The following is a 12,172-nucleotide window of genomic DNA, read 5'->3' as shown; positions in this document are numbered from 1 at the left end:
CTGTCCCAATAAAGGCAGTGTGGGAGAGGAGTCTTCAGTTTAGAGGAGTTATGATCCTTGGAATTTGGGACTCACTGGTGTTTTCAAATCATTCATGTTACCTTCTATTTCCCAGGTTAGTCAAATAATTAATTTTTATGCCTGAAGCTACCATTTCCTATGTTTTATGTACTAACCTAACTGCCTAATAGGTAGCAGAAGGAAACAATTTCCTAAGAATAAAAGGACACAGGTTAAGAAAGTGCTTTTCCTTGTGCTGGGGTATTTATGTAAAAAAGCAGATTCCTGGGTAGTATTCCAGAGCGCAAATAGAATCCAAATATGTGGGAGTAATTGGGAACCTGCATTTTAGACATCCATCCCCGGTGATTCCTGTGTTCACTAAAGTCTGAGAACCACTGGGTTAGGGGAACAAGATGTGTATATCAGAATGCTGATAGAATCATAAAACCTAAAAGGGAGACTCCATGTAAGATTCTTATATGTAATGGCAGGTAAGTAATCATTCTTATTTTTTCATGTTAGAAAAGGTTAGTGAATTAATTATTATCCAGTTGAGGGTTTTATTCTACAGTTGGTGTGATTTTCATTGAAACATTTGATAGGTAATTTTATACCTTTCATACTAGTGCTATCCAATAGAAGTATAATATGAGCCACATTTGTATATAATTGAAAATTTTCTGGTACTCATATTAACATACTTTTTTAATAGTTAAAAAGAAACAGATGAGGGACCAGCCCCATGGTGTAGTGGTAAGGTTTGGCATACTCCACTTTGGTGGCCCGGGTTCATGGGTTCGGATCCTGGGTGCAGACCTGTACCACTTGTCAGCCATGCTGAGGTGGCGACCCACATATGAAATGGAGGAATATTGGCACAGATGTTAGCTCAGGGCTAATTTTCCTCAGGAAAAAAATATTTTCTTTTAAATTTAAAAGAAACAGATGAAATTAATAATGTATTATATTTAAATCAATGTGTTCAAAATATTGTCATTTCATTATGTAATCAATATAAAAATTATTAAGATATTTTACGTTCTTTCTTTCTTAAGTCTTCAAAATCTGGTGTATATTTTATACTTAGAGTACATGTCACTTCAGATGAGCCACATTACAAGTGCTCAGTAGCCGTATGTGGCTAATGGCTACTATACTGGACAGCACAGTCTGTAAAATCACCTCCATCAGATCGATAAGCATTTATCCATCCTGGGTGAAGTGGGGTAGATAGAACAGGCAAAATAGGAAAGATTCTTTCTTATCTCTCAGCTATAGCTGAGAACTTTGAAAGTTACTGTTTCTGTTAACTTATTATGAGTTAATGAGTACTTCCCTGATTTAAGTTTCTTTAGTGGAAAAAGAAATGTTTTTGGAGTGAGTTAAACTCCAGATCAATTTTAGATTCCTTTAACATCTCAAAATAGTGGAAGTTTGCCAAAGATTATAATTTGAAATTGGGGCTCCCAGAATTGGGCATAAGCCATTATCTCAGTTAGAGGTAGATTAACATGTAGGCGCTTGTAATAGCTGGACTGGCTGCCTAGATGGGGTAGTCATTAAAGACCTTCAAAGTTAAAGAAAATTGTCAGCGATTTGTTATTTAAATGATCTCTTTTTCTTTGGACTGCTGTTAATAGGTGGCTACAGTGTCAGAAAAGTCCCGTATAATGGAACTAGAAAAAGACCTAGCATTGAGAGTACAGGAAGTAACTGAGCTGCGCAGAAGGCTAGAGTCCAGTAAGCCTGCTGGGGATGTTGATATGTCACTCTCCCTTTTGCAAGAGATAAGCTCTTTGCAAGAAAAGTTAGAAGCTACCCATACTGACCACCAGAGAGAAATCACTTCTCTGAAGGAGCATTTTGGAGCCCAGGAAGAAACGCATCAGAAGGAGATAAAGGCTCTTCAGGTCAGCACAGAGAAACTTTCCAAAGAGAATGAGTCATTGAAAAGCAAGCTTGATCATGCCAACAAGGAGAACTCGGACGTGATAGCTCTGTGGAAGTCCAAGCTGGAGACTGCCATTGCGTCCCACCAGCAGGCGATGGAGGAGCTGAAGGTGTCCTTCAGCAAGGGGGTTGGAACGGAGACAGCAGAATTTGCTGAGTTAAAAACGCAAATAGAGAAAATGAGACTAGATTACCAGCACGAAATAGAAAATTTGCAGAATAAACAAGACTCTGAACGGTCTGCTCACGCTAAAGAGTTAGAAGCCCTCAGGGCTAAACTGATGAAAGTCATTAAAGAGAAAGAGAACAGTCTGGAAGCCGTCAAATCGAAACTGGACAAAGCAGAAGACCAACATCTAGTAGAAATGGAAGACACCTTGAACAAGTTACAGGAAGCTGAAATAAAGGTAAAGGAGCTGGAGGCGCTCCAAGCCAAATGCAGGGAGCAAGCCAGGGTTCTTGATAATGTTACGTCACAGCTCAAGGCTGCCGAGGAAAAGCTCGTGGATCTTGATGCGCTTCGGAAAGCCAGTTCCGAAGGTAAATCGGAAACTGAGACACTTAGACAGCAGCTTGAGGCAGCTGAGAACCAGATTAAAACTTTAGAGATTGAAAAGAGTGCTGAAAGTGACAAGGTTTGTATTGACATCTCCATCATTTTATTTTCTATTTGTTATCCATATTTTGCATTGTATGTTATTTTTGAGTTGAGGTAATTCATCCTCCAAATTCCTGATTTAATTAAAACAGATTGCTTGGTGCTAACAAATTTCTCAGTTGAGTATATTCTGAGTGTTTTGAATATGATTTCATCTGAGGAGATTAGAGAGCATAATAGCTCAACTAAGTGAACTTATTTTGGTTTCTTATTATCTGGGTACTTTACCTCTGGGCCATGCTGTGTGATCTCTGTTCAAGCTTGGTTCCAGTCTATAATCTCCTTCTAAAATAGAGAACTCCCTAAAATGATGGTGTTAAGGTAAATGAATTGAATGAATAAGATAGAGTATACTTATAAGATCATCTCCTCCTTTCCCACCAACATTATTGTCTTGTCCATAAGGTTATATATAAAAACAGAATGTGAACTCTGAGTGCCACTTGACTTTTATAAACTTACATGCTATGATAAATAACATTCACAGCAAAATTGAGGTTAACAGCCTAGAGCCCTTTGCAGTGCCACTAATGTCTCATTGGAGTTTTTTCTATGTCACAATGAAAATAGGATTTATTCCTTTTTTGAGGAAAGACTGGACAAGTATGCTTTTGATCAAGGAAATTATATGAAACATTTGCCAGCTACATTTCTTGCTAACTAGGCTTGTTAAATATCATCTTCTGTGGTGTTTTTGCTGAGGATGATTGGCCCTAAGCTAACATCTGTTGCCATTCGTCATCTTTTTTTTTGCTGAAGAAGGTTGGCACTAAGCTAACATTTGTGCCAATCCTTCTCTATTTTTCTTTTTGTTTTTGAGGAATGTTAGCCCTGAGCTAACATCTGCCACCAATCCTCCTCTTTTTGCTGAGGAAGACTGGCCCTGAGCTAACATCCTTGCCCATCTTCCTCTGCTTTATATGTGGGATGCCTGCCACAGCATGGCTTGATAAGTGATGCATAGGTCTATACCCAGGATCCAAACAGGTGAACCCTGGGCTGCTGAGGCGGAACATGCGAACTTAACCACTGCACCACCGGGCTGGCCCCACCAGTCTTCTTCTTTTTATAGGTGAGCTGCTGCCACAGCATGGCCACTGACAGGTGAGTGGTATAGATCCACATCCGGGAATTGAGCCCAGGCCGCCAAAGCAGAGTACGCCAAACTTAACCACTAGGCCACTGGGGCTGGCCCATCATCTTCATTTTTAAGGATCGTTTGAGGAATGAATACTCTTTCCCAGTCCTCCTGCCACTAGTTGGGTGCTGGTATTAATGCTAAATGTTCTGAACTTTTTGCAGGAAAAGCTACTCTATTGGCAAAGAAGGAAGGGTTATGATGGTTAAACGGGGAGAGGTGAGGGCAGACAAACAGCAAAAAATGGCTAGGTAGACTCAGTTGAAGAAGACAAACTGATTACAGGAAATTTTTCTCAAATCTCCTCAGTTGGTTTCAAAATACCAATCAAAACACAAAAATTAACTAGTAGAAAATATGTAGCCACTGGTTGCTCTACTTTTTTTACGTCAATTTAATGAAAGCCTGTTTCTGATGACTGTTGTTTAGTGCATTTTTAAAGTTTTATTTTTATTTTAAATGTTAAAATACTTTAAGCATATAAATGTATAAGCATATAAAATAATGCAGACATGTACCCACCATTCCCATCTTAAGGTTTGTAAAGTCCAGAAAATGAAGATGCTCAACTAACTCATTCAGAAAGTAAGCACCTGCACTTTCTGCTTTGGATCATACTGATATCCCAAATTTAGGTATAAAAAAATACTCTATTTTGAATATTTAAAATTAGCTATTAGGCAATCATATCTAGAACTGATTGTGTGAGAAGTCATTGGCTTCTTAGAGTTAAAAAAAACAAACAAACTGAGGTCAGCCCTATGGTGTATTGGTTAAGTTTGGCATGCCCTGCTTTGGCGGCCTGGGGTTGGGTCTCGGCTGTGAGCCTACACCACTGGTTGGCCATGCTGTGGTGGCAACCCACATGTAAGGTGGAAGAAGACTGGCACAGATGTTAGCTCAGGGCTAATCTTCCTCAAGCAAAAAAACACAAGATTGACAACAGATGTTAGCTCAGGGCTAATCTTCTTCAGAAAAAACAAAACCAAACAAAACCAAAAAGAACCCACCCAAACCAAAAAGGACTTTTTACCCATCCATACTTTTATTTCTTTCAGTTTTATTTGGTTGTGTTTGTTTCTCATAAATTTTTTATGTTTGCCTTATTTTTTCTTTCTCATTCTTTTTTGTTTCCTTTGATTCATTTGCTTCTATACCATATCACTATGAATGGTAGGCTAGTAGTGTTACCAGAGAGCTGCAGGGGAAAGAGCTAATGCTCAATAACCTCCAGGAAAACTTGAGTGAAGTCAGTCAAGTGAAAGAGGCTTTGGAAAAAGAACTTCAGATTTTGGTAAGTACCTGTTGGGGATCTGAATCTCAGAGTTTCTGGCCATTTGAATTGTTCCTGTTTAAAAACAAAAATCTCCCTAAAGAAAGAAGTATTACACCTATTTCTTTTCTCCTTCAAAGTGTTGGTTTAAATTGAGTGTATTAGTCATTGGCTGATAAATACCTTGAGGGGAATCGGTTCAAACCCAAACTAGCAATAAAGGTAGGTGTTACTTTTTTTTTTTAATCTCTCCTTTTTCTCTGGTAAAGCTTTGCTTTGGCATGTTATTGACTGACTTAGTTTTACTGAACACAAGGACCTTCCAAGTTGTACATCCAGCACAGTTAGGCTTCATTTGTAGTATGGCCGTGCACCTTCTCCTGTGTGCTGTGGACTGTGTGGAGCAGCAAGCTGTCCTGGACCGTCGGCACCCTCTCTTGGCAAGTCAGGGTGCTGTCTAATTCAGCTAATTTGAAGAATTCTCTCTTACAACTCAGTTTATTCCACCTCAGATTACTTTTCATATATGTCCTCTTCTCTTCATCCCAAGTTGTAAGACATTTTTTTCTTATCTTTTCTCAACCGTTCTCCCTTCTACCTTGCCTCTTGCATGAAAAACTTGAGCTTAGGGGGGCCAGCCTGGTGGCGTAGTGGTTAAGTTCACACGCTCCGCTTTGGTGGCCCGGGGTTCACGGGTTCAGATCCTAGGCATGGACCTACACATTGCTCATCAAGCCATGCTGTGGTGGCGTCCCACATACAAAGTAGAGGAAGATGGGCACAGATGTTAGCTCAGGGTCAATCTTCCTCACCCCCAAAACCCCCAAAAAACTGGAGTTTAAAGAAGGCTGACAGTCATGATCAGTGCCATGATCAGTGGGTATTCCACGTGTCCTGGGAAAGGAAAGTTGTAGGCTTATGGAGAAACTAGATAAGGGGAAGTTGGTTATGAAGGGTCAGTTGTTTTAGATCCTCTATATACCTTCCTATTCCACTTGTTACACTTGTTACACTTCTGTGCGAATACCAGTGGTGAATAAAAGTGTTTGATTTTTTTTTTAAAGATTTTATTTTTCCTTTTTCTCCCTAAAGCCCCCTGGTACATAGTTGTATATTTTTAGTTGTGGGTCCTTCTAGTTGTGGCATGTGGGATGCCACCTCAGCATGGCCTGGTGAGCGGTGCCATGTTGGTGCCAAGGATCCGAACCAGTGAAACCCTGGGCCGCCGAAGCGGAGCGCGTGAACTAAACCACTTGGCCACGGGGCTGGCCCCTGATTTTTTTTCTTATTTAAATGCCAATATTACAAATTTCTACTTTTTAAAATGTTAAATATGTAGCTGCACTGTTCATTATGGTAGCTACTGTTCACATATGGCTATATAAATTTAAATGAATTAAAATTAAATAAAACTTAAAATTCAGTTCCTCAGTTGTACTAGCTGCATTTAAGTGTTTAATAGCCACGTGTGACTATTGGCTGCCATACTGAACAGTGCAGTATAGAACATTTCCGTCATTGTAGAGAGTTCTGTCGGACAGTTCTGGTATATAGTATTTCACCTACATTTTGAGAAAAACTTCTGGAAATTACCATGTTCTAATATGATGTCCTTTAAGAAAATGTGTTTTGAGTTTCACGTCATTTCTATGCCCTCCTCCCCAAACTTTTAGGATACTTTACTTTCTTTTCAAGTTAGAGTATTTCTCTATATACTCTGAAGAGACAACTTGCCACCTTAAGTCTGGCTTTGAGAATAACACAGGTGGACAACCTGTGGGCTTTGATGGACTTGTGGCTTGTCTGCACATTTTTTAATAATCCTAGTTAGTTAGAAATACTCATTTAAAAATTCTCTTGGTGTATCTAATTCAAAATTCGTCTCAGGAAAACCAGGAGAGTGGTTTTATCTTGCCTACTGTCAGGTTTAGAAAAGACAGTGGGTAAGTGATGGACCTTTCAGTTTAAGAAGTCGTTAACACAGCTTTAGTTTCAAGATAATAGGTTACAATTACTCTCAGATATAAAACATTTCAGAACTCAGATCACGGTCTTAGACAGATTTCTGAAGAGAAGGTATGCTACTTGAGGTTAGCACCATGAAGAAAAAGCATGCACCATATGTATACACACACATGCATATACCTCCAGAAGTATGCACATTCACACATGTGTACAGGTATACGTGCATACCCAGGCATGTACACACACCCATGCAAACCTCCTTTACTCATGCGTACACATACATAGTATACATATGGTAGTAATCAATGCCTACATGTTTTAAGTATACATTAGTTTTAATGAAACAAAACCAGTAACAAAAAGTAGATAGTGTTGTAGTTATAACTGATAGAAACTTTTTATAATTTGAAATTTTGCTAATCTGAATATGTAATTCTTTTCCTTTAGAAAGAAAAGTTTGCTGATGCTTCAGAGGAGGCGGTCTCTGTTCAGAGAAGTATGCAAGGTATGTCTAACCAAAGTATGGGCAGAGAATGTCATGTTCTCAGACTGGAGCTGGCCTCAGGAGTATACAGAATAGATGCTGCCTGTAGACTAATTTCACTATCCTGGAAGCTCCCGCAGTGTACAGTAATACTGGATTTCATTGCCTCTGTCTTCTTTTCACTTAAAGCTTGTTCCATATTAAAATGTAAGTATACTTGGGAAAAGCATTATCTTACTTAAGCTTTAGTCATTGATAGCTTTACTGAATTTTGATTGGAAAGAGGAAAGAGATGACTGAAAAAGGGATGCCTGGTACCTGCCTTGTCCACAGATTTGAGGAGGCAAAAGAGAGATGCACGCTTATTTCTTTAGGTTCGTTACACAGTGGTTTGATTTGTAATGGGACTTTTTAGTATTCCTTTAATCTTATATCTCAAGCATATGATTTGATTTGGTTGTAAGACAGCCAAGCTCTCGATGGCTTATGAAATATGAAATATATTAAACTTTCACCTTTATCCTAAATAGAAACTGTAAATAAATTACGCCAAAAAGAGGAACAGTTTAATGCGCTGTCTTCTGAATTGGAGAAGTTGAGAGAAAATTTAACAGGTAAGAAGACGTCTCTAGTTGCCTTACGTTAGATATAGTAGGCTTCCTAGGATTTGAGATGATCGTAATATGTTACAATAACATATCTACTATTCAGGCGTTATTTCTTCACTCATTATTCTGCCATAATGTGATAAAATACTTGAGATCTATAACCTACAGCAAATCCTCTCAGGGGTTTTCAAACAAGTCAGAATTCACCACATCGCACCACTCCCACTGCTGTCCTCCATCCAAGCCAACTATCATCTTTATCTGAGCTACTGTAACAGTGGCCACCTGGTCTGCCTGCTTCCGCCCTTGCCCCCTTTGTCTGTCCTCAGCACAGCAATCAGAGCGATCCTTTTAACATCACGTCAGATCATGTCACTTCTCTGCTCAAGATCCCCAGCGGCTCCCATCTCACTCAGAGTGAAAGCTATGATCCTTACCGTCATTGGCCCTGTTACCGCTCTGATTTCATCTCATTCTACTCTTCCCCTTGTTCATTCTACTCCAATCACATTGGCCTCCTTTGTGACACTTGCATGTCAAGCATGTTCTTGCCTCAGGGCCTTTGCACTTGCCTTTTCCTCTGCCTGCAATCCTCTTCCTTCACTTCCTTCCGACCTTTACTTAAACGTCACCATCTCAGAGAGGCCCCATCTAAGATTTTAACCTCACAACTCCTTCCTAGCTCCTTTCTCTGCTTGTATTTTTTTCTTCTTAGCACTTAGCACTATCTGTTATACTATTTATTTTCTTTATATGATTTTCATGAGAGCAGGGATTGCTCTGTGCACGTGTTCCCAGAAAAAGACTTGGCATACAGGATGCAGTCAATAAATTTTCGTTGATTATGACGCAACAGTGCTGTTCTTTTTTCTATATATATTCAGACATGGAGGCGAAATTTAGAGAGAGAGATGAAAAGGAAGAGCAGTTGATAAAGGCGAAGGAAAAGTTGGAAAACGACATTGCAGAAATCATGAAAATGTCTGGAGATAATTCTTCTCAGCTGACAAAAATGAATGACGAATTACGTCTGAAAGAAAGGTATGTATGAATATGTTCGTAAGAGTACTTGCATAGGTTGGGCTCTGAAGCAAGGTTTAGATGGGAGAGGAGCCATACTCTCCAGGATTGCTATGTTTTAAAGTTCCCTTCTCTCTCTCTTTCTCTATTACCTCAGTGTATCTTTGAATCAACTATTTACCCTTCTAAGTGGTACAATATTGTAGACTTTTTGGTGACTTATAAAGAAAAGGTAGTAGTTTACCAATGGCAATAACATCTTTTACAAGCAGTTAAAATATTTTTAATTCTTTTTCAATGTAGTGATAGGTAACACTTATTCATGGCTTACTTGTGCCACGGACAATGCCAGCAGCTTTATATAGAGTATATTTTCTAATTCTCATAATAATCCTATCAGGTGAGTGTATGATTGTTCCCATTTTGAAGAAAAAGACATGGAGGCTTAACAAGGCTAAGTAACTTGCCTGAAGTTTCAGATCTAGGTAGTCTGGTCCCAGAGCCCTTGCTGCTCCTAATCATGACCTTGTACTTCCTCAGGCTAAAACTTCTATTATCTTAATCTCTGTTCTTGTCTTTATTCTGAGGTTTTGTTGCTTTGATTTTTTTCTTTTAAAAGTTGCCTTATAAAAATCGCATATTTTTTACAAGGCAAAAACTTTCAGAGGATATTTTAGGACTGTTAGACTTTTGATTTTGAAAGTGTTAATACTTGGCAAAGTTACGTGCACATCCAGGCTTACACCTATGCACAATTCAGCATTAGCAGCTGGGCCTTGGTTGGCCAACTCTGGTCAAACTTGCTGTGAGGCGGGTACCGCCACACAGGTGATTGTGCAGTGCCTTCGAGAAGTTCCATTTCTGTAGGTGTTTTATGGGTGTAAAATCCAGAGGTACCATACAAGTTTCCTTCCTGTGTCCTCAGATTCACTTGACAGCCTGTTTTCTACGTTGATGTCCACGTTTTTTGTACATCTTTGTTCGACCACATGTGAAAACTTTAAGTGAAAACTTCAGATTATTTATAGTCATTTTTCATATCTTCTGTTCTCAAGTGGCACTAGAATGAGCTTTTGATAATTAAGTCTGCTAAAATTTTGAAACTTTCTAAATTCTCATTTCTTCTACTGTGTTTACATTTCACTCATTTTTCCTTGCTGATCTGTTGACATAAAATAATAAACCTTCACAGTTATTATAGTTGTTACTCTAAATAGTGTATTTATAGCTATCAACATTGTTAAAATTATTCTTCAGGGCAAGTCAAGGTCATTTTGCTTATTTCAGATGTTATTAATTACTCATAACATTTATAATCATTAATACAATTATTATTAATAGTATCTTTTTAAGTAGAGCTCTAGAACTTAAAGCATGTTTTTGAAAAATGTAACACCTTGTCTTGAAACCTGTTCCAGAAACGTAGAAGAATTACAGCTACAACTTACCAAGGCCAATGAAAATGCAAGTATTCTGCAGAAGAGTATTGGGGAAGCAACTCTCAAAGCTGAACAGAGCCAGCAAGAAGCAGCTAAAAAGCATGAGGAAGAAAAGAAAGAATTGCTGAGAAAGTTGTCAGACCTGGTAAGGAGAGAATAAATGGGACTCTTTGCTGGCAGGGAAGGTGAAGGTAGGACCTATGTGGCTAGATGACTTATTCCTTCACTTGGGGTGGCTGCAGGAAAAGAAGATGGAAATGAGCCACAACCAGTGTCAAGATCTAAAAGCCAGGTATGAAGAAGCCAGTTCTGAGACAAAGGCAAAGCATGAGGAAGTCCTGCAGAACCTACAGAAGATGCTGTCGGACACAGAGGAGAGGCTGAAGGCTGCAAAGAAGGAGAACAGTGACTTGTTGCAGGAGATGGTGGAACTGAAGAAACAAGCCGACAAAGCCAAAGTAGGTTATGGGAGAGAATTATATTGTTGCATTACAGTTTGCTCAAGTTCTGCATCGAGGCTGTAAGTTGCTTAGAAAGTAGCAGCACATAGGATGAGTGAAGTTGGCCTTTACAAATGTTAACCTGAGTGCATGACAGGGTGGCAAATCACCTTTCCCGTGGCTTCACATGTTTCCTACCAGCTGCTGTGCCTTCTCAGGGATGGTAATGGCTGCAGGTCTTTCCCTTGAATGTACTGGGTAGCCATCACCCCCTCTGCTCCTTGTCCCCAGCTGTCACAGAGTCTTATGTTGCCTGAGCTCTGTCTGCCTGCTTGTAGTAGACTCTTTGTTGTGAGAAAGCATGTCCTCTAATCTTGGCCGTCTTGCTGCTGCCTTGCACTAGGGTGAGGAGAGACATATTGCAGAAAGGCAAGAGGCAGAGGCCAAGTGAAGTAGGGAATGGAGGCTGGTTGGAGGAACAGAGCTCTTACAGGAAAAACTAGAAATGAGAACTCTAGAGAGGGCTTTTATATGTTCGCAGAAAGGCACCATGAGCTTATTGACAAGGAGGCTGGATTCGAGGGCTGTGAGGAAACATCCTATTATTAAATACAATGGAACTTGATGTATTGAATTTCATTTTGTGGTGTCAGGATTGTATCTGTGCCCCAGTATATTTTTTGACTCTGGTAACTTAATGAAATTCAACTCTCATACTGCTATTTAACTTTTTCCTGCTACTGTTTAACTTACTCAAAGAAAAGTAAATACTTGTTTCTGTTTTTAATGTGTCAGAGAAATGTTTGTATAGGAGTTTAGTAGAAAAAAATAGACCATACATAGAACTTGAAACGAAGCCTATTTAAAACTTGTTAATTAAGTGGACCATGACATAGTCATATTTAAGATGCCTAAATTTTGTCTTCTACATACTAGCCTTCAAGGCTTTCTTTTCTCCCTATAAGACATCTCCAGTTTTATGAGCCATTTAACACTGGATATAATTTCCAGATCTTTTGTCTTTGTGGTTCCCTTTATCTGGACAGACTCCAGATTTTTAGTTTTTCCCTTACAATGTTGCAGCCTGACCAAAACACAGCATTCTGGTAGTTTGTGTAAAGTCTCATTAATTTTGTTTGCTGGTTTTTTTTTTTTCACAAGGATCACTTGGTTAAAATGCCAGGCATGTTTCTC

General features: G+C 39.1%; 1 protein-coding gene across 50 annotated transcripts in view; it reads left to right on the top strand.

Moving 5' to 3' along the window:
* CLIP1 (CAP-Gly domain containing linker protein 1) overlaps positions 1–12,172 on the top strand; it is a 114,251-nt gene that overhangs the window by 60,432 nt on the left and 41,647 nt on the right. For 33 of the 50 annotated variants that reach the window (XM_070629134.1, XM_070629097.1, XM_070629138.1 and 30 more), the window contains 7 exons: positions 1,644–2,588; positions 4,927–5,043; positions 7,435–7,492; positions 8,002–8,085; positions 8,964–9,120; positions 10,518–10,683; positions 10,781–10,996. In XM_070629134.1, the coding sequence (XP_070485235.1) occupies positions 1,644–2,588; positions 4,927–5,043; positions 7,435–7,492; positions 8,002–8,085; positions 8,964–9,120; positions 10,518–10,683; positions 10,781–10,996 (1,743 nt within the window). The remainder of the gene's footprint in view (positions 1–1,643; positions 2,589–4,926; positions 5,044–7,434; positions 7,493–8,001; positions 8,086–8,963; positions 9,121–10,517; positions 10,684–10,780; positions 10,997–12,172) is intronic. The other 17 variants (XM_070629105.1, XM_070629137.1, XM_070629101.1 and 14 more) reach the window with 2 other exon arrangements.

Source organism: Equus przewalskii, chromosome 7, assembly GCF_037783145.1.
Source record: "Equus przewalskii isolate Varuska chromosome 7, EquPr2, whole genome shotgun sequence".
NCBI lineage: Eukaryota > Metazoa > Chordata > Mammalia > Perissodactyla > Equidae > Equus > Equus przewalskii.
The sequence above is the reverse complement of the archived record's forward strand: the minus strand, read 5'-3'. Positions and strand labels throughout refer to the sequence as shown.